The 26,047-nt window shown below is 35.9% G+C and overlaps 1 protein-coding gene across 5 annotated transcripts in view; it reads right to left on the bottom strand.

The window, feature by feature from the left end:
* Positions 1-20,543, bottom strand: part of KANSL1L (KAT8 regulatory NSL complex subunit 1 like) — a 147,273-nt gene extending 126,730 nt beyond the window's left edge. Inside the window, exons 1-2 of one of the 5 annotated variants that reach the window (XM_032278362.1) lie at positions 20,294-20,543; positions 2,608-3,697 (exon numbers count right to left, since the gene is read on the bottom strand). In XM_032278362.1, coding sequence (XP_032134253.1) covers positions 2,608-3,668 — 1,061 coding nt within the window. In that variant the 5' untranslated portion in view covers positions 3,669-3,697; positions 20,294-20,543. The other 4 variants (XM_032278358.1, XM_032278359.1, XM_032278361.1 and 1 more) reach the window with 4 other exon arrangements.
* Positions 20,544-26,047: the final 5,504 nt, after the last annotated feature.

Below are 26,047 nucleotides of genomic sequence, written 5' to 3'. Positions count from 1 at the left end.
ACATCTAGAGTCCCTGAATCCCCTCTAGCTGATTATGGGAAAAAGAAAGATATTATCAGAAAGGCAGCCAGCCATGGTGGCTTACACCTATAATCCCAGCACTTTGAGAGGCCAAGGCGGGCAGATCACCTAAGGCTGGGAGTTCAAGACCAGCCTGACCAACATAGAGAAATCCTGTCTCCACTAAAATTACAAAATTAATTGGGCATGGTGGCACATGCCTGTAATGCCAGCTACTCAAGAAGCTGACGCAGGAGAATCACTTGTATTATATTTCTTTTATAGCTGGAGTTTTGCCATGTTGCCCAGGCTGGTCTCCAACTACTGGGCTCAAGTGATCTGCCCGCCTGGGCCTCCCAAAGTGCTGGGATTACAGGCGTGAGCCACTACTTCCAGTGCAAAAGTTTCTTATTCCTGTTTCTAGTTTAAAAAAGACAAATCTTTCCATTAGCTCGTCTCAACAACAAAAAAATACTTAATTTACTAAATGTGCCTACTAAATTTCATTAAAATGCTTCATGAGTATTGTATGTACAAAAATTGGTAAATTTTCAGGTTCTTTCAAAACACATATACCTAATAATTCTTGTATTTATATGTATCAGTGATGCAATGTTGAGAAAATAGCATGTTACAAAAGAATAAGCATGTGTTTAGAATCGTATATATGAGCAAAATCCTGTGTCTGCCACTTACTTGGCTTGTTAGCCATGGGTAAGTTACTTAACCCATGCTGAGTCTGTTTCTTAAGTGAAATAAGGATAACAACTACCTGCTAGGGTTGTTGAAAGAATTAAATGACATATCATATGTTAATTAACTAGCACAATGCCAGTCAGAAAAATAATCTGTGTTCATTAACTACTATAAATTCCACATGCAAACAAATTTCAATTACAGTGATATCAGAATACTAAATGACTAGAATGTTCACTTTGCTTAATGTTTTATTTCTCACTATAAAAACTAATATACTGATCTTCTATTTATTAGTAAACATTAATGTGTTTGGCTTCTAATTCTGTAAGTCTCATTTATTTTTGAGAATTTAAAAAAGTTTTTTTTTTTTTAACTTTTATTTTAAGTTCAGGGGTACACGTGCAGGATTGTTACATAGATAAATGTGTGTCATGTGGGTTTGTTATACAGATTATTTTATCACCCAGGTTTTAAGCCTAGTATCCATTAGCTATTTTTCCTGACCCTCTCTCTCTTCCCACACTCCACCCTTTAAAAAGCTCCAGTGAGTATTGTTCCCCTGTACGTAACCATGTGTGATAGACTTCTTTCTCCCCAAAATCCCATATATACAAACAGTAATTCACATCAGTTTTGGACGATAACAGATTCCCTGAAAGCTAGATTAAAAATTATGCTTTATTTGACCATTTCAATTAAAATCAGGTCAATTAAATAAAATTAAAAATTCATTTCCTCAGCATCACTGTCCAAACCTCAAGTGTTTAACATCCAATTAAGGCTAGTGCCTATTGGATAGCACAGATATAAAAGATTTCCATCATCTCAGAAGTTTTTATTGGACAGAACGGGTTTGTAGTGTTATCACAGTGTGATAATTAAAACTATTTTTCTCTGCTTCTTATTTTTTTGATATCTAGATACCTCTCTCTCAAGTACATGCCCAAAAAGGCAGAGGTTGTGACTACATTGCTTACACTGAGTCTTAATATCTAGCACATAAGTGTTCAATAGATATCTTACAGCTGACATTATAGTTTTGTTTTAGTTATACTAAGCTAGCCAAAACTGACTGAGTTGGAAAAGGCCAGTGATGAAAGCTATGAATACAGCTATGAGTAGAGAGTTAAGGAAAAAAAGTAGAAGGTCAACATACATGTACTCTCAACTGATACACTCCCAAACACCATGAGGGTTCCCTATGTGCAGACTAAATTTTTTTAGTTAGCTACACATATTACACATATTAACTAGATCACTTAAGCAAAGATTAGGCCTTGTCCACAGCCTATTCTATTCAAGAATTAAAAAAATGCTTATTCATAGCTCATTAATTTTATTATTCCTGTATGGGTTTTTCCTAGATAGAATAGTTGAGTAAATCTATTTTTAAATAGTATATATATACTGACAAACAATAGTTAAAAATAAAAAAGAAACATTTTAAAGCTTCACCAAAAGTTTTATAACATAAAAGATTATGGCAGCCAGGCACGGTAGCTCACATCTGTAATCCCAGAACTTTGGCGGCCAAGGTGGGTGGATCACAAGGTCAAGAGTTCGAGATCAGCCTGACCAACATGGTGAAACCCTGTCTCTACTAAAAATACAAAAATTAGTTAGGCATGGTAGCACACGCCTATAATCCCAGGCACTCAGACGGCTAGGTAGGATAACTGCTTGAACCCAGGAGGCAGAGGTTGCAGTGAGCCAAGATCATGCCACTGCATTCCAGCCTGGGCAACAAAACAAGACCCTGTCTAAAAAAAAAAAAAAAAAATATATATATATATATATATATGGCATTAAGATTTTAGAAAATCTATTTCTTGTCAACATACCTGGAAACTAAGATAATTGCTACTATATATGGAACAGAAAATAATCTAATAATAATTTTGCACTTACACTGCCACATTTTTTCTAATGGTATATTCATCCAGATCGTCATCAGAGCTGCTATCAGTTGCATCGGAATCCAAACCCTCTTCAACATGAGACAACAGCCCTGTCGCAGACAATGCAAATCTTTGGATTTCCGCAGCTGTACACTGTGCAAAGCCATTTTTTGTATCATCCCACAATTTATTCTCTGCAGTCAGTGTAACTTCTGGCTTAATTTCAGTGCATTTAGGGAAACTGTTAAAGGTCTTCATTTTGGGGAGTTGCTGTTTCATAGAAAATTTCATCTGCTGACCACAGTGCTTAACAACATGCCTTGCCAGGAGCATCTGCAAATGTTTCTGAGTTCTTCTAGCCTGGCTAAGTAAAATTTTCTGTTTGCTTACACAATGAAGTAAACGAGCATTTACTTCCTCCTCTTTTTCAGCAGCTGAAGAACTAATAGGCATATCTGAGTGGCCAGGTACAATTTTCTTTTGAGCACAGTGCAAAAAACTCTTTTTAATCTCAGCATCAGTAACTTTATCCAAAAGTGCATTCTCTTGAAACCATTTACAGTTTTGCAGTTGTATTTTATCTACATTAGTGTCTTTGGTTATCTTTGAATCCAAAATAATTTGTACATCTTTCATGCACTGGCCTGTGGTATCTGATAGAGGTTCCTTTTTGATGAGCTCTTCAGAATGAGAAAGACAGATTTTACTGAGCTGAATGTTGCTGCCATTATACAGTATGTTTTTCAGCTTATTGCAACTGGGCTCGCCTAATTTCTTTTGTTTATAATTCTCATTATATTTATTTAATGTAGAATTAGAACTCATTAAAAAAACGGTCTGGTAATGTTTTGAAGACTGAGGGGAGCCAAAATGTTTTAAATTCACAAAATTAGTATTAAGAGTGTGTTCTGGAGTCGGAAATCCAAGCATCTGAGAAAAAGTGTCTCCCTTCAGCTTTTCATCTACAGTTCTTGGACTTTCCACGCAGAGCATCTTGTCAGACTCCATGGTACTTGGCAAACATGAAAAGTTGATACCCTTTGCTGTTGCCTCCCTCAGAGCTGGGGTCATGGCGATTCCTGTAGATAATTATCGGAAACCTAAAATAATGTAAAAATAAATGGTTAAATATCTAGAAAAAATTTTATGTTTATACTTTTTTCTTAGGGCAACATTTTTGATGTTTCTGATTAAAACATGAAAGAAACAAAATTCCTTCATCCGCCAACTCCCAACAGTACTTCAACAAGATTAAGCTATTCTTCACTCTGACTGGGGGCCTAATAGCCAAAACTCCGATTAAAGCTACATATTGCTAGTACACAGTAGGTGTTCAAAATATTTGTGGATGTAATTACATCTTGGAATTCCATTTTTTGACATTTAGTAACAGTCAAAAGAAAAAAAATTCCAACCTAGAATCTGGTAATAACAATTTAAAATGTGACTCAATTGCATACTTTCAGCCAAAAATAAGGATTACTTATCTTTATAAAATATAATAAATTGCTTTAAACTTCTATTTCTGAATTTAATCTTCACTATTTGAACGCTATTAATAACAAGAACTAAAATATAATAAATAATGTGTAAGAAGACCTAAGTGAGGCTGTACATGGTGGCTCATGCCTGTACTTACTTTGGGATATCCCAGTACTTACTTTGGGATACTGAGGTGGGTGGATCACCTGAGGTCAGGAGTTCGAGATCAGCCTGGCCAACATGGTGAAACCCTGTCTCTACTAAAAAATTAAAAATTAGCTGGGCATGGTGGTGGGGGACTGTAATCCCAGCTACTTGGGAAGCTGAGGCAGGAGAATCACTTGAACCCAGGAGGGTGGCGGGGGACTGTAATCCCAGCTACTTGGGAAGCTGAGGCAGGAGAATCACTTGAACCCAGGAGGCAGAGTTTGCAATGAGCAGAGATTGTGCCAATGCACTCCAGCTTGGGCAACAGAGTGAGACTCTGTCTCAAAAAAAAAAAAAAAAAAAAAAAAAAAGAAGAAGACCTGCCTGAACAGAACTAAAAACAAAAACATATAACTTCACAGCTGTTAAAAAGATGTGACAGTAAAAACTTGCCTAATATGCATTATCTCCTGAAAATATATCTGCAATTTTACCCTTTTCAGGAATGGATATGCATCAGAAGGCATTATTCCTGCCTAGAAAATAGCGGAGACAGTGCCAGAAAACCACTAAAGATAAATCCCATAATTAAACAAATTTCACTGCATATTATCAAAAGTATAAAACTATATAATGATTCACAGAAAAAGGCAATCCAGTACCATTAAAAATTATGAGGTTTGAATAGTTAGTAAAATAATTTTACATCATTACCAATTATAACTTTTTAAAAATACCTATTATTTTGTAGTCTTGATATGCAATGTTTCAACAAATAGTTGATAGATATTTAAATGGACACACTCTCATAGTGTATGTCCCCAAGTGCTAGTTATAACTCTACTTCCTTTATTCCTACTTAAAGACACAAACCAAAAGCTGATTCTTTACAAAGTCTAACAAAAATGATCAAGAAGAAAATAAAAGCACAATTTCTATGTAATAATAAAAAAGAGTTACAAGCAAATCAGAGACTAAGAGAAAATATTTGCAACATATATATGTATATATATATATTTCTGAAATATATATATTTATAAATTTATATATATATATTTCAGACAAATATCAGTATCAAGATTGCAGGAGGAATTCCTACAAATGAGCAAAAGATAGAGCAGTCAGGCATTTCACAGATGATGACATCCAAATGGTCATTAAACACAAAATCATAATAGTAATGAGGGGAATATAGATTAAAAAGCAAGAGCCCTGTTTTCCAATTACCAAATTGATAAAAATGTTTTTAGTATGAAAACATCACATATATGAGATGTGAGTAAATAAGATTTCTCATATCTATTGGGATCATAAATTGGTTCAGTAATTGGACCACAATGTAGAAAATGTGTTTGTCACAGGTACCAAAGAGTAATGTTTGTAACAGCAAAACATCCTTTCAAAACAATCAAGATGTCTAACAATAACAAAGTAGATAATAAAATTAATAAAATGTGATGGAATACTATATTGCAGTTAAAAAAGAATGACAAAGTATCAATATGGAAAGACCTTTAAAATAATATCAAGTTAAAAAGAAAAAAGAACACTAAAATATATATAGCATAGTACCATATAAATATATACCATATAAATATAATACTAACACAAAACCGCACCATATATATGTATACATATGTGTCTGTTTGCAAGAATAAAAAGTGAACCAGAAAAATACCTACCAAACTTGTAACAGTAGTTGCATCAAGTAAGTTCCATGAAACAGAACTAAAAGTGATAGTTTAAGGGGATTTGCATTTTAACTACAAAATCTTATTACTTGAGGGGAAAAGACTAAATGCAAAATGAATAAATGTTAATGGTTGTTAATACTGGATGAAAAAATTGGCCGGGCATGGTGGTTCACACCTATAATCCAAGCACTTTGGAGGCCAAGGCGGGCGGATCACCTGAGGTCGGAAGTTCAAGACCAGCCTGACCAACATGGTGAAGCCCTGTCTTAAAAAAAAAAGAAAAAGAAAAAGAAAAAATTACAGATGTTTGCCTTTTTATGTATATACTTTATTGCATAATGTCTCAAAAACATGTAGATTTCTATGTTTCCAACAAATTCTGTATGTCTCAAAATTTATATACTTTTATATAATGCCTCAAAAATAAGCAAATAGATTTCTATTTATCCTAAATGCAAAAAAAAAAAATTCTTTTTCAGTTTATACACTTATGAAAATAGAAAATCAATTCTGAAACAAGCTAGCATTAGGAAATTTCTTCCAAGATTCAAGTCGTTACTTGACCAACTCAAAGACCTATACCATTTAATCAATAAACGCTCAAAATAGTATTTAGTGTCTACATTTTTCTTTGAGGGAAACTGCTTTAATCGCAGTTCTTGTTGATGTTATAGCAATATTCAAAAGATACTAAATTTTATCTTCCACAACATACACCTGTCCCTCTCAAAAGTTTGAACGGAGTACTATGAATATAATCAAACTAGTTAGCAGCAGGGGCAAAAGGTGAAATATCACAAGGCAGGAGAGCTCATCTTAGTCCTGGGATAGAGGTACAGGAAAGCTAAATATAACAAGTAGAGAAAAGAGGCCAGGTGCAGTGGCTCATACCTGTAATCCGAGCACTTCGGAAAGTCAAGGTGGAAGGACTGCTTGAGCCCAGGAGTTTGAGACCAGGCTGGGCAACATAGGGAAACCACTTCTTTACAAATAGTAAAACATTTGCTAGGCATGGTGACATGTGCCAGCTGTCCCGGCTACTTGAGAGGCTGAGGCAGGAAAATCACTTGAGCCTGGATGTTGAGGCTGCAATGAACTGTGATTGCAACACTGCCCTCCAGCCTGGGCAATGGAGCATGACATTGTCTCAAATAAAAAAAATAAAAAAATAAAAAAAAAGATACACAAGGCTGGGCACAGTGGCTCATGCCTATAATCCCAGCACTTTGAGAGGCTGAAGCAGGTAGATTGTTTGCGCCCCAGGAGTTTGAGATCAGCCTGGGCCACATGGTGAAATCCAGTCTCTACCAAAAAAATGATCATGCCACTGCACTCCAGCTTGAGTAACAGAGTGAGACCCTGTTTCAAAACAAACAAAGAAAAGCCCAAATATGCAGATTAGTAGTTAATAAATACAATTCATAGCAAAAAGAGAAAGGGAAAAATGCAAAGATTAAAAGTTGCTAAGGCCCATTTATGGTAGAGAACTAGAAAAAAACATATATACAAAATCTCTGGTGAGATCTCTAGGGCTTACTTGTATGATAGGCAGCTTCCAAAATGACCTTAATAATCCCCACCCTCTTAGTATTCATGCCCGTGTATAATGCTTTACTAGATTAAGGAATGGATTTACTGACTCACTTCTAAAAAAAACATAGCACAGGTGATGAGATGACTTCTGAGATCAGATTGGCTGTGGCTTCCACCTGGCCACCCTCTCTTATTCAGGGAAGCCAGCTGCCATGTTGTGAGCAGGAAAGACCCACATGGTAAAGAAATGATGTCTCCAACCAACATACAGCAAAGTATCTGAGGCTTACCAGCAACTATGTGAGTGATCTGAGAAACAGATCCTTCACAGTAATGCCTTGAGATAACTGTTGCTCTAGCCAACATCTTGGTTAACAACAGCCTTATGAGAGACCTTGAGCAAGAGGCACCCAGCTAAGCTTACATGCCTAGATTCTTGACCCACAGAAACTATGAAATAATATGTAATTTAAGCCACTAAATTTGGGGGTAATATATTACACAGTAATAAATAATGAATACATTTGGATATGAAGACTTTTAAGCTCTAGTCTATGAAAGGCCCAGACATATCATAGCTCTTATTCTGGGATTTTCATGAAGTCCTTTTATACTCTATTTCCAAGTGTATGCTTATAAAAAACAAACAAACAAACAAACAAACCTAGCCTAAATAAGTCTCTCTACTTTGCAATCAAAAGAAACTAATGAAAACAGCTATGTCTCCTATAAATAAAAAAGATTAAATTATGTTCAGTATACTTTCAGCCTAAAATGTAAGTACATTTCTTCCAATTATTTAAATTATCTAGATATATAATCATTTTATATAACAAGATTTCCCAACTGAATATTCTAAACTACCACTTCTGATGACCTCCATATTACATCAACAACTACACTTATTACTAGCACTTCTAAGCTCTACAAAGTCTTGGATTTTTTAACAGTTTTATTAACCACTGTATCCTCAACATGCAAAACTATCTGACATACAGAAGATGTCCAACAAATATCTAACGAGAAAATGAGTGGTTGCCAGTATATTTAAAATCCAAAGTTGTCCTTACCATAGCCTACAAAATCCTACATTATCAGGTCCGTGACTACTCTGCCCTCTACAACTCTTTCCATAAATTACTACACTCCAGAAACACTGGCCTCTATGCTGTATTTGAAACACACTAAGCAAGTCTCTGACACAGGAACTTTGTGTTTGCTCTTCTCTCAGCCTGAAACAATTATTTACAAATAAAATGGCTGGCTCCCTCACTTCATTTATGTTTCTGCTCTGAGGTTACATCATCAGAGAGTCCTTCCCTAACCAGTATATTTAAAATAGCTTCAGCCTCTTGTTTCTTGACTCTCCATTCCCTTACATTGCTTTATTGCCCTTCATAGCACTATTGCTACCTGACATTATATTACATTATAGGAAAGAATATAGTTTAAGTGCAAGAACTCAATGTTATAGTCTCCAGCACTAGAATAATGCCTGGCACACAGTAATTATCATGTATTTGTTGACTAAATTCATGAATGAATTGGTTATGATATTTAAAGGCATTTCAGGATTTTGATAGTCGTAAGTAGTAACAACACATATTTCAATTATTATTTTTTAATGTACAAAACAACAATATATAAAAAGGGTAATATGTTCAAGAATGGCTTATTTCATGAACACAAGACTGGTCCAACATTAAAGAAAACAATAACTAGAATTTACGGTATCAAAAGACTAAAGAAAAACATATGATCTCAATAAATGGAGAAAAAGCGTTTAACAAAATTCAATATCAATTCATGAGAAAAACTCAGCAAATTAGGAAGGAGAGGAAATTTCTTTAATCTGATAAAAAACATCTACACAAATGCCTATAGCTCACATCATAATTAATGGTGAAAGGCTGAATGTTTTTGCCCTCAGACTAGGAATGAGGCAAGGCAGACATTTTTCACCACTCATATTCAATGTTATATTGGAGGGCCTAGTTAGTGCTGTAGGGTAAGAGAAAAAAGAAATAAAAAGCATACAGATTAGAAAGTAAGTAAAACTGTCTCTATTCACAGATGACATAATTTTCTACATAGAAAATCCTAAGGAATCTACTGACTCCACCACTAATGAATTTAATAAGGCAGCCAACATAAGGTCAACATAGAAAACTCATTTATATTTCTATATGCTAGAAATGAAAAACTAGAAATAGAAATTTTTAAATAGTAATAATTCCAACACCTGCAAAATGCTTTGGTATAAATCTAAACAAAAGATGATGCACACGATCTTTATACTGAAAAATACAAAATACCCATAATAATATCAATTATTATTAAATAGTGCATTACACTATGTTCATAGATTAAACTATTCAATATTGTTATGATGCTAATTCTCATCAAACTGATTTATAAGCTAAACACAATATCTTGGCAGAATGTTTTGCTGATACCTACAAGTTGATTCAAATATTTATATGAAAGTTAAAGGAACCAGAATAGCCAAAACAATTTGGAAAAGAACAAAGTTGAAAGATTCACACTACTTACCAATTTATAGTAGCCAAGACAGTGTGGCATTAGCAAAAGGATGAACATATCAATAGAAAGAACAGAGCTCAGGAACAGACACACACACATGTGGTCTACTGATTTTTTTTTTTTTTTTTTTTTTGAGACGGAGTTTCACTCTGTCGCCTAGACTGGAGTGCAATGGTGCGATCTCGGCTTACTGCAACCTCCGCCTCCTGGGTTCAAGAGATTCTCCCGCCTCAGCCTCCCGGGTAGCTGGTATTACAAGTACCTGCCATCATACCTGGCTAATTTTTATATTCTTGTAGAGATGGGATTTCACCATGTTGGCCAGGCTGGTCTTAGCCTGACCTCAGGTGATCCACCCACCTCAGTCTCCCAAAGTGCTGGGATTACAGGCATTAGCCACCATGCCCAGCCTGATTATTTTGACAAAGACACCAAGGCAATTAAATGTATAAAGCCTAGTTTCTTAAATCATATCATTCTAGACTAATTGGACATCCATAGGCCAAAAAAAAAAAAAAAGAACCTGAATATATATTTCATAACTTATATAAAAATGGTCTCAGATCTATCAGAATGAATCGTGACCGTAAATGTAAACCTATAACTATATAACTTCTAGAAAAAGTATGAGAAAAAATGTTTATGACAGTGCTTTAAGCAAAGATTTTTTGAGATATGACACCAAAAGCATTATTCATAAAAAGCTGCTAAACTGGACTTCCTAAAAATTAAATACTAAATAAACTTTTAAAAATAATCATTTAAAACAACTGATGGAAACCTCTGACATATATATTCAGAAGATAATGTGTTCAAGAGTTAGTAGAAATTAGATGTACATATTACCGAAAGTCACAGTTTGTCATTCAGATTAATGCTGAATAGTGGGTTTGACCATGATACAGGTTTAAATTTTTATGCTTTGTTAGGTATTATTTCATTTATACACATACTGGACAATTTGTTAAAGGCAACATGAATAAGAAGAAATATTTTTAAAAGCATAAAAAAAAATTTCAAATTTTTATGTTAATTTTTGTGGGTACAAAGAAGGTATATATATATTTACGGGGTACACGATTGCTGTTCATGGTGGCTCATCACATGTCTGTGATCCCAGTATTCTGGGAAGCCAAGGTGGGAGGATCACTTGAGCCCAGGAGTTTGAGACCAGCCTGTGTAATACAGTGAGATTCTGTCTCTATTTTAAATATATCTGTATCTATATCTATCTATCTATATATCAATAAAAATAAAAAAATTAAACAACATGTTTCAAGACACAGCCAACAACGTTTGACAAAGACTTCACAGGAATTAAGGGAAAGGAAGTAGTCAAGGATGATACCTAGGTTTTTAGCTTGAGTAACTGGGTGGTCAGTGGTGCTATTTTCTGAAAAGGGGCAGACTTGGGGAGACAGAAAGTTAAAGGAGAAAAAAATAAAAACTTGTGTTTGGGATATGTTACTTTTAAGTGCCTACCAAACATCCAAATGGAAACAGCCATAAAGACAAGTCTGGAGTTCAAGCAAGAATTCATAAATAGAGAGATTATTTTGCAGAGTCACTGGCATATAAATAGTATTTACCCTAGGGAGTGGGTATAAGCAACGAAGAGAAAGGAGTCCAGGGCAAAACCTCAGAGTTTACTCACATTTGCTTGAGCAAAGGAAGAGGAGCTGCAAAAGAGGAAGAACCCTTAAAAAAAAATGAAAAGATCATGAGTGAGATAGGAAAAAATTCAGAAGTATATGAAATCAAGATACCAAAGTGTTTAAAAGTGTATAGCATGATCTGATCGGGTCTGTCAAATGCTAGAGAGGTCGAGAAAGATGAAGATAGCAAAGTGAACAATATTACTTTTTAAGGAGTGTACTGAAAAGTCTTGCTTTAAAAAAGTTACATACAAACTAAATACCCAACTCCAGCAGCCTCTAGCCATCCTATCCCACCTAAACATAGGAAAAACTGAGAAGCACAGTGAAGTTCACAGCCCAGGGGCACAGGCTCACTAAAAGACAGACCTTGTCACTGGAATATGGAACATCTTTTCTACCTTCACATCTTACTAAAAGCCTATTTACTAGAGTTCCTTTTACTCAGGACATCATGCTGAGCTTTCAACAGAAAACTACAAGTCATACTAAAAGGCAAAAAACATAGTTTGAAGAAACAGCAAGCATCAGAACCAGATTTAGATATGGCAAGGATGTTAGAATTACCAGACCAGGAATTTAAAACAACTATGATGAATATGCTAAGGCCTCTAATGGAAAAAACAGACAACATGCACCAAAAGACCGGTAATATAAGGAGAGAAATGGAAACTCTAATGAAGAATAAAAAAGAAATGCTAGAAATCAAAAACACTGCAACAGAAATAATGTCTTTGATGGGCTTAGTAGTAGGCTGGATGTGGCAGAAGAAAATAGCACTAAGCACTAAGGAAGGTGAATAAATAGAAACCTCCAAAACTAAAAAGGAATGCGAACAAAGATGGCAGGGGGGTTGCGGAAGAATAGAATATCCAACCAAGAACTGTGGGATACTTACAAATGGTGTAACACATGCATAATGAGAATACCAGAAGGAGAAGAGAAAAAGAAAAAATACTTGAAACAATAATGAGTAAGAATTTCTCCAAATTAATGTCAGACACCAAACCACAGATCCAGGAAGCTCAGAGAACACCAAACTATCACTTGATAAATGAAGCACTGTATAAAATTATATTACATGAAATTGTATACAATAATAGTATACTTACAACAAATAGTAGTCCATTTACAAATTTTTACTAGAAATTACTTCATCACATATTTTCCCACAATAGATCAAAAGCTACACAAAGGCAGGTGTTATGCGTTCACTCATCGTGATATTCTAGAATATTTTATGGCACATAGCAGGCTCATAATAAATATTTCTTGAATAAATACTACCTAAAATGGTAAAATTATTTTAAAATTTCAAGGAAGAAGGTTCATGAGATATTGTAAAGGAGTCTTAAGGCAAAAAATTTAGGAAATATTAGTATAGAATGTAACTGTCCAAAAGAAATATGACGTGGCTCCATATGTGATTTTAAACTTGCTACTAGACATATTTTTAAAAGAAACAGGAAAAAATTAAATTTAATTTCATCCAATACATAGAAAATATCATATATCAACATTTAATCAATAAAAAAAATCTTGATGAGATATTTTCTATTCCTCTATATGTGTGCCAAGTCTTCAAAATCCCGTGTTTATTTTATATTTAGCATCATCTCAATGTGGGAATACCCGTATTTCAAGTGCTCAATAGTCACATACAGTTAGAAACTACTGCACTAAACAGCACAAAGTATACAGTATGTAGCTGGGCACGACAGCTCATGTCTGTAATCCCAGCACTTCCAGAGGACAAGGCGGGTGGATCACCTGAGGTCAGGAGTTTGAGACCAGCCTGGCAAAACCCCATCTCTACTAAAAATACAAAAATTAGCTGGGTGTGATAGCATACACCTAATCCCAGCTACTTGGGAAGCTGAGACAGAATTGCTTGAATCTGGGAGGCAAAGGTTGCAGTGAGCCAAGATTGCATCACTGCACTCCAGCCTGGGTGACAGAGCAAGACTCTGTCTCAAAAGAAAAAAAAAAGTATATAGTATATGGTCCCCCTAAGTAACCGGGGATCAACTATCAACTACTATATTTCAGTCCCCCAATTTTTTTGGCCAAATATATTGTTCAATATTCTCAGGCACCTATAGTATTCTAGGCTATAAAGAAACTTTACGGAAAAGAAATCCTCAAATAGCTTTCTAAAAAGCACCTTGATCTTCCTGTAAAAATTCAGTTTCTAATTATACACATAATTGGGCAGGAGTATTTGGATCCTTGCTAAATCTAAGAAATGTCTCTACAGTCACTAAAATACTTTATTACTCCAGGCACCACCATCATCATCTTTGATGATTTCTTTCATAAACACCCAAGATACTTAGGCACAATAGGTCCCTTTTCTAAAAGAATTTAGTCTAATGATACAGAACTTCAAAGAGCATGGAAAGAGCAAAATTGGAAAAAAAGAATACAATTTTTTTGTCACAACATACAGAAACTAAAATATCAAGCTTACAGAATTTAAGAAGCAGCAAAATGTAAGATATGAAAATATATCGGTACTCTTTCAAAGAAATAACTAGATACATAATCTTGATTATGTCAACAGGCAACAGTTCTAGATAATCCAATCCAATAGTGTTTCTTGGGTATTAATTTTACTTTTATGTTTTTACAACAGAATTTTCAACTTACATTCCAATTCAACTAAAAAAAAAAAAAAAAAAAAAAATTCCTTAGCACATCAGCAGCCCAGAAATGTTATGGATGGCAAAACAAACAAAAAAACCAAAACCAGTCTGTCATAAGCTGTTATAGATAGTCCACCAAGCAAATAATCCTCCAGTAAGCGATTCTGATCTCAGTGTATCTCCATTTTTCTTAGACGTCTCATTAAAAAACCACCAGAGAGAATTTCAGTAAGACAAGACAAAGCTTATGACTTTAAATAATAAACATTTTTTTAAAATTAGAATCAATTTTTTTGTTGTTTTTGGTTATACTAAATTTGTTATACATAAAATTAATCTGATAAAAAACAATGGGGGGATTGTAAAGTTAAATCTATACAATAAATTCTAATATTCAAACTACAATTTAATCCAAAGAACAATCACTCTGAATTAAGGCATTTGTTGCTCTCAAATTATTATAAATACAATTAAATTAATTTGATTAAAAACAATGAGTAGACTATAAAGTTAAATCTATACCATAAATTCTAATTTTGGGTCTACAATTTAAACCAAAGAACATTTACTGTTAATTAAGGAAAGCATGAGTTACTATTAATTGTTCTGAAATCATATGACGGTGGTCTCCTCTTATCAGCTGTTTCACTTCCATGGTTTCAGTTACCTGTGGTCAACTGGCAGTCCAAGACCAGGTGAATACAGTACAATACAATATTCTGAGAGACAGCAAGGAGAGCACATTCACGTAACTTTCATTTATAATTATAATTGTTCTACTACTGTTGTTGCTAATCTTTTACTATGCCTAATTTATAAGTTAAACATGATCATATGTATGTATGGTTAGAAAAAAATAAAGTATATCTAAGGTTCAATACTATCTGAGGTTTCAGGCACCACTGGGGATCTGGGAGCATACACCCCAAAAATAAAGATGGACTACTGTACTACAAATAAAAAACCTTGTCTGTTGTCTCCAGACTTTCCATTAGGGGCTTAATCTGTATTCTGAAAGATTTATAAATCACACATATTTATAAAATTAGGATTAATTAAATGCAATCTGATCCCTTGGACATCATGAAACATAGTAAAAGCTGTTATCCTCAAAAGCTGCATGTAGACAGTGAGATAATTACCAAGTCAATTAGTTACTGAGTTGGTCTAGACAGTTAATAATCAGACCTCTACAAACTAATATGTAGGTCACATATTCGAAATAATTTTTGACAAACTTTCTAAAGAAAAATTTAAAAATTGATAATCTAATCTCTATGCTCAGAGTTGAAAACAATAATCTACGTAAGAACAACTCTTCCTCCTGAGAATCTAAATTAAAGATTAAAGACCAAATCGGAATTCCTAGCCCCTAAAATACTGCTCCAGATTCTGATTTATATTCCAGAATGCATACATATATTCCATATATGGCATGGAAAATATCCTATCCAAATCTGCCCTGAACATTAAATTTACTCTTTTAACTAGAATCTGCATAATCCCAGTTCTCTTAAATGCAGAGCAATGAAACAAACTAGGAACAAAGTAGTACCAGAAAGACAGCAGACTTATACTTAATACTAAAATAAAGTGAAAAGACTACCCACATTATTTTGAGAGGAGAGAACCCCGAAATAGGGTCAAATATTAAATTATTTCCACACTTGTGACCTAAATGTTTCATATAGCTCACCTAGGCTAATTACAGGAAGAAAGAGTAGAAAAAAGATGAATTCTTTGAGCAAAATAGGAGAAGTCCTTTTAAACATTATTACTAAAATATAAGGGGACTCCAGAAATGCAGTTGTGCCACTGCACTCCAGCCTGGGTGACTGAGAGACACTGTCTCTACAATAATTAAAAAATAAATAGAAAATATATGAGGATTCCAAACTTCTTAATTGTAACAGGAAAAAGTCCAATTAAACAAACAAAAAAGAATGAGCTCACACTGGTACAGTTTTATTCCTCAAAAATACAGGAATTAATGAAAGGTAGGGATACAAAATACAGTGTTATGTTTTCAAGATTTCTTCATGCCACTTTATAGGAATCCTCAATTAACTGCAGAAAATGCTGCAGTAATTGGCATGACTAGGATTCAGTCAGCTCAGTACTTCATATTCAATGATGTTTTATAAGCTAGAACTTCTTCCACTTTGAAAACTATGCCTAAAAAGGAATTCTCTTTGAAGACTAAAGGAATTTAATTAAAGATAAAGCCACTTGAATGGCTACATAACACATCAAACAGATCATACTTCAAGTAGAATTATTACTTTTCAGTGATAAGTGCATGACTCATAGGAATATAAATGAAGTCATTTTTTTTTCTGTGTATATCAACTTGGATCCAGTAATTTACATGGAAAAATGCACACATTTGCTCGGTCTATATATTTTGGTTTCAATTTAACGTCACATGAATAAACACTGATTAATGACTTACGGCCAAATAAAGATTTGTTTTAATAAAAGTAACATACTTGAGAATTCTTTGTCTGATTGGACTGGAAACAAAGCCTCAATATTATAATAAACAAAAAGTTCATATTTTTCAAATATTAACAGTCTCAATATTATTAATAAAATTTCACATCTATATAGAACTAGTACTAAGAATGTAAAAATAACATCAAGTATTTAAAATTTCCATTATGAATAGTCTTCAGATTTTTATTATGGACTATCTACTGACAAGTTCAATAGTACCACTTTTATTAACATTTGCTGGGTGTTTATCCCACATGATTAGGGAATAAGGAACACAGTTCAGTGAAAAGTTCCTATAAAATAACATTTAAAAGAAAAAAAGGTAAAATATATTGGAAATTATATATCTTCCTTGTCTTTCTAAATGGAACATACTAAAACTAATGTAAGATTGTATTTATGATTCAGGGTCATCATGATGTAAAACATTCCATTAAAGTACTACAATGCAGTATCAGCTTTAAGGATAGAGATATGAGATGATATGCTTTAAAATTAGCAAATTGGTTTATAAGTGCCCAATAACTGTCACTTCTGTTGCAAGCAGCCCCAATCCTTTCTGTTTGTATCTTGATGAACCCAATCAGTAAACAATCCTAAGCACAATTCTATACCTGAAGAAAGCAGCTCTCTGCCTCCTTCAGCTATCATCTAATACTGTATAGACAAAATAAGGATATGAAGAGATATCTGAATACATGAAAAACATCATGAAAACAAGAATCACGTATTATATATAAGATTTATGTGATAGATTAAAGAGCATAAAGGATACTATAGGCAATAACAGGTGAGCTACCAATAACAATCTCAATAATAAAGGAATTTTAGACAGCAAGCATAATTTCTTGTCAAATACAGAAAAAGCTGCAAGTGAAACTACATTGATCAATGAAATCTTTACGTTAATTCCATAGAAGACAGGTGAATGAGCGAAGGAAATGAAATAGTCTAAGGTATCATGATAAATGGCATCAAAATTGGATGAAGCTCTTGGATAATGCAGCAGTTGGGCTATGGGAATTTAACGGACCTTACAGTAGAAAAGTGTGATAAGATCACCGAGGCCTCACCTGAATGAAGAAGTACTCAAAGTTATGAATCCAACAATAATAGTATATTACTAACAATGTACTAGTAAACTGAGTAAAACAAAAAGCAAAAGACAATTTCCTGATCTTCCACAGATTAAAAAAGATAAATATTAACCAACTGGCAAGCATTTATTGACCACCACTCACTAACTGATCTGCAACATGTCAAACATGAAACATACTTCTTTCTCTCGGGCACTTTACAGTAAGTTAGAAAAATAAAATAGATACAACATGGATTAGAGTGAAAAAATTTCAAATGCAAATTAAAGCAAGGTTTTTACATTTTAAAGCCTAATACTAGGTGATGAACAAAGACATAATGGGAAGCACTCACATACCACTAGATCAGTGTAAATCAGTACCACATTCTGTAAAGGAATTTGGTGATACTAGAGCCTTAAAAAACACACAAACAAAGAACAAACAACAAAAACAGACTCTGGTCCGGTAACTCCTCTTCTACAAATCTAATGGGGTGGGGGTTTCAAAGATTTATGTAAAAGAATATTGTCTGTAGTGAAATACACACTAGCAAAACTAGAAACATTCCAAATATCTGCCAATAAGAAAAATCTAAAATACGCTAGTTACATAAATGTTAAGCAGCTATTAAAAATATTTTTTCACAGAATATTTCATGATACGGGAATGTCTGAGTTAAATGAAAATACCATATGATCTCAGTTTCAGGAAAAATACACATATATGCACACAAAAATATTTAAAGTAGGCAATATTTTTATTTTCTTATTTGCACAAATCTTTTTCCAAATCACTTTATAATAAATAAGATTTAACAAAATAATTGTTATTTGCAAAGGCACATATCATGAAACAAAATTAAAATGTAAATCTTAAAAGTCAATGTGAGAGATTGGCCTGAATTACTAAGTTTCACATAAAAAATTACTCCAGAGAGTTTGCGGGAGAGAATAATAATCTATGTAGATTGAAACCATGAGGAAATGGGAGCAGGCGCTGATATTGATCTGAATTAAGGTGGAAACTGAGGGAGAACCAAAGATAATGGTTACAACAGATTTTAAAGATAATCAAACATCTATTCATGAGTAATTCATTGTATTTCCCCAGCATATAGGCTTTTAAAAAATTGACTTTTGTTATAAAAATAATACTACTTGGTTATTTTTGTCAATGTTGGTAGAGATTTCGAATCACTTTCACTAATACGGGGCATTTCATCTGTCTTACAATCTCTTAAGACTGAGATCATATTATGAAACTTTACAAAAGGAAACAAATTTGAGATCAGAGAGGTGACTAACCCAAGAAAATGACTAGTTAAGAACGGGTAAGGCAGACCACTCACTGCTAAATCTCTTTCTCAATACTTAATTATTTTTAGAGCTACTTTTTCCTAGTCAGAAACAGCCAGTTTTGTCTGCAGTGCTCAAACATTTCACTTAGGTTTTGAGGCTAACAAATCTGCCCCATCTAGCAATGTTTAAAAACTTACTGACCCAAACTCAGATGAAGTTAAGCAAACTGGCTAAAGATGAAGGAAGCTTATCTCTTAAACCTCACCAGAACATGACTGTCCTGAAGTTTGGGGAATCAAAAATGGAATGTGCTTACCACAGTTCAAACAAACAAACAAAAACTGATTTTCCCAGCATAAGAAGAAAACATGACAAGTACGTCCATCCAGTGCCTGCCCTCCCGGCTGCAGAGCCAGCCTCTTCCTTTCCTGTGGTTTCTGAAACGGCCAGGATAATGCCTGGTATTTCTTGCTACCAAACACCAAGCATTCTCACTTTTTCCAGCAAGGCCGGTCCCTTTCTCAGCACACCCAAGTAGCACAAACTTGGAAGCACCATCCCTCAATAACTCCCTAAATTCTGCTCTATCCCATCTAATTCTAAAGCCTAAATCTACGTTTTCCTGAAAGAAAGTGTAAAATAAATAAGGGTCTCTGCAAAACCAGACTGCTCCGCCTCAGAGCTGCCTCCAAAAAGCCATCACCACACCCGCATTGGGTGAGGCTCAGTCGATGAGGCAAGGGGCGGGTACAGGAAACCACGTGTTCTGCCTTCTGCGCACGCGCCAGCCAAAACAAAAGGGAGGTCTGCCAAGCCCCTCCCCCCACGTGACCGGCGTATAGGTCCACCTCCACCCCTCCCTCGACCCCTTCTCTCCCCATCTGCCAAGGCTGTTAGGTTTAGCCGTTTAAATTTGGCTGCGGTCAGACCCCTGCCCTACAGCGCGATCACTTGCCGAGGCCCGAGTCCAGCAGCCCAGAGGATTCGGGGAGCGAAGGGGCTGCCGGTCGGTCGCCTGACCCGCAAGTCCACCCGGCAGTCTTCTCACCTCCCAGCGCTGCCGCCGTCCCCGAAAAGGGAGACCCACCCCCCTCATCCCACCGCTGAGACGCCGGCCACTCGCCTGCTGGGGCGCCCTGGCTCCCCTCGACCGCCGCACCTTCGGTCCGGCCGTGGTGGGGGCTGCTGAGGTGATCTCTAGCTGCCCGCCCGCCTCCCCCACCCGGGGCACCGCTGACTCTTCTCCAGAGAGCGCCTCGTTCCCGCCCCGGCCGCCGTCGCCGCCGCCGCTGCTGCTGCCGCCACCGCGGTTTAACAGTCTGCCCGCTGCCCGCAGCTCCGGGCGGCTCGGGGGGACGGAACCCTGCCGCGGTAAAGGAGCAGTGGGCGGGGCCCAGCGCCGGCCAATGGCAACGGGGGAGGGGCAGCGCCATGCAAATGAAGCGGGTGGCGGGGAAACCCCGGCAGGGGGCGGGGCCTGCAGAAGCGGCCTGGAGTGTTCTGGAAGTGGCAGGAGCCCGAAGCCCTGAACTCTGCTGGAGGGGTTGCCTCGGCTCCCTTGGGGCGGGTTGGGCGCAGCTCCTGCTTCCTCCTTTCTCTTTCCCAGTGCCAACCCGGAAAAAAAAAAAAGACGGCCAGGAGACTTCCCACTCCTGCTTTGCTATTTTGGTACCTCCGTGACAGGAAAAACAAAGCGCTGAGGAAAAGTCAGGCGAATTCACTCCCTGCAGCCCGCGCCGGGGCCTCGGCTACTCCTGTCGTCTGCGGCTTTCACGCGCCACTGCGGAGGCGAGTTTTAAGATCTCAATTCTCAAGTCCACACTTCTCCGTGCGTTTGCTTTTATTCCGTAGGCTCAAATCCACTCATAATTCTTTCTGACCTCAGAGGGGCCCTGAAGTAGGGGACAAATTTGCCTTGTATCCAGCTGGGTGGTTTATGATTTAAATAGAAAAAAAACACCAGAGGTAGGCAGCAAGACCAGAGAAAGCATTTTTAAGTTTCTACAAACCTGGCTTGAGTGGCGCTGGACTTAAGTTACCTCTGCAGTAGCGCTGTCAAATGAATAAACGGAGTTTATGTGGAGATAGTTGGCCAGGGACATACGAAAACACTTCTAAGCGTCTTGCACCTGCCCCGCGCTCCACTTACCGCAAAGCAAACCTGCACCCGGGCTCTTCCCCGTGCACTCGATTTTTTTTTTTTTTTTTTAACTGAGCTCTAAATATAGCTTCTGAGATGTTGTATCACAGTCTTTCCTAAGCAGCTAATTTACACATGAAATGATTTAAGAAACGAAGAGTACTAGGTTTTTCAAGCCAAAAGGATAATTGCCATTATTTTAACCTTATCAATTTGGGCGGGAAGCCGGGGAATCCAAGGATTGCAGTCATAACAAAGCGTAATCCGCAACATAGATAACTGGAATTAGAAAATTAGCTACTTGTTCCTGGTAGATTGTGATGTTACTGAAATAATTTTTATGACAAGCTGCATTTATTGGAGATAATTTTTTTAATTACTGAATAATTGCACCTCAATATGGGCAAGGGAAGAGTTTTAGGAAATTGATTTACTTTCATCATAGAAAAAGTTGTAAGCTAATGATGTTGTGAAAAATAGTAAAATCAGAAAATATTTATTGAATATTTACCATATTCAAAGGACTGTCCTATTCCTTGGGGACAGAAATCCAAAAATGAGTTAAGTAGTTTTTAAAGTTTTGTTTTTGTAATTAGCAGTCTGAGATGTCTAATAAGCATGTGTTAAGATAGATCAAAAGAAGATTCTGGATTTGAGTTGGATGTTTAAAAGACATTGAAAGTGAGTTGGATGTAAAAGTCCCTGTCCTCATGGAGTTTATAGTGGATGACAAAGAGATTAAGCTTTGTAATTACACAAGTAGTAATTCATACAGCATTTCTACATATATTACCTAATTTTTTCATCATGTAGCTATTGGAGGTAGGCTGTTTCCAATACTCCTGATTAATTTTTCAATCTTCTAGTCAGCCCTGCCGCCTGCCAAATTTTACAGACATTAAATATTTCAACCTATCAAGCTGTCATATATGTACATTTTCCCTATTCTTTTTATATTCAGTTAATGAGAATGTGGGGGATGATTAACAAAATAATACGGGTTTGATATAAAATTCATAGGAAAGCACAAAGAAGAAAACCACAATCACATGCAAGGCCTGCTGTATTTTATGTGTATGAGATGACACTGCACATACTGTTTTTAAAATCTCATTTAGCCACATATTAAGCACACTGCCCCTTGACACTGAATATTGTTCTAAAGCTTGATTTTATTATTTGTAGCATATGCATGCCAGTTTTCCAGACACTATAGAGTATCAGTTCTTCTTACTACAAAAAATGGCATACTGAATCATTTGTCAGATTATTTTCTATATTCCTCAGCAACAGCCCCAAAACTGCATGTAGTTAATATTTCTTTAAATCCGGGACATATTATTTAGAAGGTACATTAAAAGCATTCTGATTTCCAAGAAAAATTATAACAGTGGTAAGAACAGAACATTTTAAAATCCAGAAAGAACAAGGAGAAGTAAAGGGCACCGTTCTTGCTGACATAATAATTACCTATCTGGAAGCATGTAAAAATGTCCAGGTAAGCAGTATTACAATGATTTCATGAGATAAACTTCTCTCTTTAACACTGGTTTTTATTCAGTCATTCTTTTCACTCAAGAAACATTCATGCAACACTTAGTATAGCTGACACGGTGATAAATGCTAGAGATAAAGGAGAAAGATCAATCTTTAATTTCAAGAAACTCACAACCAAGAAAGGGCTTTTTTTATCCCCCTTCCTTCCTTTGTTTTTCCCCATAGCACTTATCACCTTCTAATGTAACATAGATTTTGATTCTTTTACTTCTGTTGTCTATCACCCTAAACTAGACCACAAACTCCATGAGGTCAGATGCTTTTGCTGGTTTGCTCATTGCTGTATCCCCAGAGCCAAGGACAGGGCCTGACACATGTAGATTCTGAACACATGTTTGTTAACTGGATAAATTAATTTTCATATCCTGCAGAGTGAATGCTGTATTCATTTTCCAGGTGAAAAAAATATATGAAGCTCAGTGAGATTAATGTACCTAGATTCTTATACTAATAAATGGCCCAAGTTGGATTTGAAGACTGACCTGACTGGGTCCAAAGCCAGAATTCTTTCCTCACTACCTCTCACAGAATAGAAAGCTTTCTATTCTATTCTATTCTATTGGAGCTTGTACTATTTATTTCACTATATTTCTATGCCCTGAGAAACTGTCCCCCACTGTTATATTCCAGTATATTTAATTTTTTTTTATGATCAGGTTTATGGAAATAGGAGAAGCAGAGGGGCTAAATGTGATAATTCCTACTCAGGACAGATTTATATTTAACTCACCAGTACCTATAGACAAGCAGACAAAGGGTAGAAGTAGGTAGCAAGACCTAAGATTCTTCGAACCAGGGCTAGGTATAACAGAGTGCAGAACTGGTTCATGACTACAGGGGAACAAAATATAACCCCCTCTGTGTGTGAATATCCACAGCACTTTTATTCACAACAGCCTCAAAATGGAAACAATCCTAAGATCCATCACCAATGAAAAGACAAATAGTCGGCTGCAGTGGCTCATGCCTGTAATCCCAACGCTTTGGGAGGCCCGAGGCAGATGGATTACCTGAAGTCAGGAGTTCAAGACCAGCCTGACCAACATGGTGAAACCCTGTCTCTACTAAAAATACAAAATTAGCCGGGCACGACGGCACATGCCTGTAATCCCTGCTACTTGGGAAACTGAGGCAGGAGAACTGCTTGAACCAGGGAGGGGGAGGTTGCAGTGAGCCAAGATGGCACCACTACACTCCAGCCTGGGCAACAAGAGTAAAACTCCGTCTCCAAAAAAAAGAAAAGAAAGGATAAGGAAATGATGGTACATTTATATAAAGGACTACCACCCAAAAATAAAAAGAAGAAACTGCTGATATATAAAACAACACGGGATGAGTCTCAGTATGCTGAGTGAAAGAAGTCAGACACAGAATCATAAATATTGTATGAATCCATTTATATAAAGCTCTAGAGAAAGGCAAATCTAACCAATAACTACAGAAAACATGATCAATGGTTTCTTAGGGCTGGGTGGGGAGAATTGACTGGCATGGGATTAAAGGGTGATAAAAATGTTCTATGTCTTGATCATGGTGGAAGTCAAATGGGTGCATACATTTGTCAAAACTCGTCAATATATACTTAAAATAGGAACTCCCTAATGAAAGTGGGCTAAAAAAACCTCAAGAAGTTCACAGTCCAAAATGTAGACAGGCAGGAAAATTAAAAACTAGGAAGTTAGGCTGTGTGTAATGTATGAGAAAACTCAAAATAATAATAGCTTAAAAACAGAAGGATTAACCCTCCAACATATTTTATTGATTCTAAAACACATTTTTTTCCCTGCTTTAACATTTCAGAGATCAGAATAACTTCACAGTTCATCCAGTAAGAAAGTATTGTATGATTTTGACAGGGATTTTTTTTAATTATACATAAAGAGGAAATCTTAAAAATCAATGAAACGCAGTAAAAGTAGTCTACAACTAAGTATCCCAAAACTGTTGTAACAGCTCCACAAAGTCACCAGAGACCCAGGCTCCTTTCTATTTTCTCTTCTCCATTCTCAGCCCTGGCTTCCATTTTCAAAGTAATCTCACGGTCCAAGATGGCTGCCGGAATGCCCCACCATAATTATCCATTTCCCAGGCAGCAGGCAGAAAGAAAAGCAGAAAGCAAACAGGGCCTTTAAGGTGACTCTCCTGAGTCCCTCTCAACAATTGAACTTCATTGTGTGGATAAGTTAATTCCTAGACTTTTTATTTTACTTGTAGCTATTGTAAATGAATTTACTTTCTTGATTTCCTCTCTAGATTATATACTGTTAGCGTATAGAAATGCTACTGATTTTTGTATGTTGATTTTGTATCCTGCAACTTACTAAATTTATCAGTTTTAATAGTTTTGTTTTTTTGTTTTGCTTTGTTTTGTTTTTGTTTTTGTTTTTTGGTAAAGGCTCTAGGTTTTTCCAAACATAAAATCATATCATGTACAAACAAGGATAATTTGACTTCTTCCTTTCCAATGTGGATGCCCTTTCTTTCTTTTTCTTTTTCTTTTTTTTTTTTTTTTAACAAATTTGCCCCCCAAAAAGTTTTGTTACTTCTTTTTAAACAATTTAAGTTCAGGAGTACAAGTGCAGGTGTGTTACATGGGTAAATTTGTGTCATGGGGGTTTGCATTCAGATTATTTCATCACTCAAGTATTAAGCCTAGTATCCATTAGTTGTTTTTCCTGATCCTCTCCCTCCTCCTATCCTCCATCCTCCAAAAGGCCCCAGTGTGTGTTATTTCCCTCTATGTGTTCATGTTTTCTCATCATTTAGCTCCAACTTATAAGTGAGAACATAGAGTATTTGTTTTTCTGTTCCTGAATTAGTTTGCTAAGGATAATGGCCACCAGCTCCATCCACATCCCTGCAATGGGCATGATCTCATTTTTTTGTGTGTGGCTGCATAGTATTCCATCGTATATATGTACCACATGTTTTTTTATCCAGTCTAAAAAGATACTCTTTTCAATAAGTAGTGTTGAAATAGACATTTATGTGCAACAAGTGAGGCTTAACATGAAACTTCATGCCTTGTAAAAAAAAAAAAGTTACTAAAGGAACTATAGATCTAAATAAACAATTTAACATATAATCTTCTTAGAAGAAAACATAGAAAACCTTATAATATGGGTTTGGGTACAGAGTTCTTAGACATGATACCAAATGCATGACCCACAAAATTTAAAA

Source organism: Sapajus apella, unplaced genomic scaffold (assembly GCF_009761245.1).
Source record: "Sapajus apella isolate SASKATOON/1434 unplaced genomic scaffold, GSC_monkey_1.0 scaffold10, whole genome shotgun sequence".
NCBI classification, from domain to species: domain Eukaryota; kingdom Metazoa; phylum Chordata; class Mammalia; order Primates; family Cebidae; genus Sapajus; species Sapajus apella.
The sequence above is the reverse complement of the archived record's forward strand: the minus strand, read 5'-3'. Positions and strand labels throughout refer to the sequence as shown.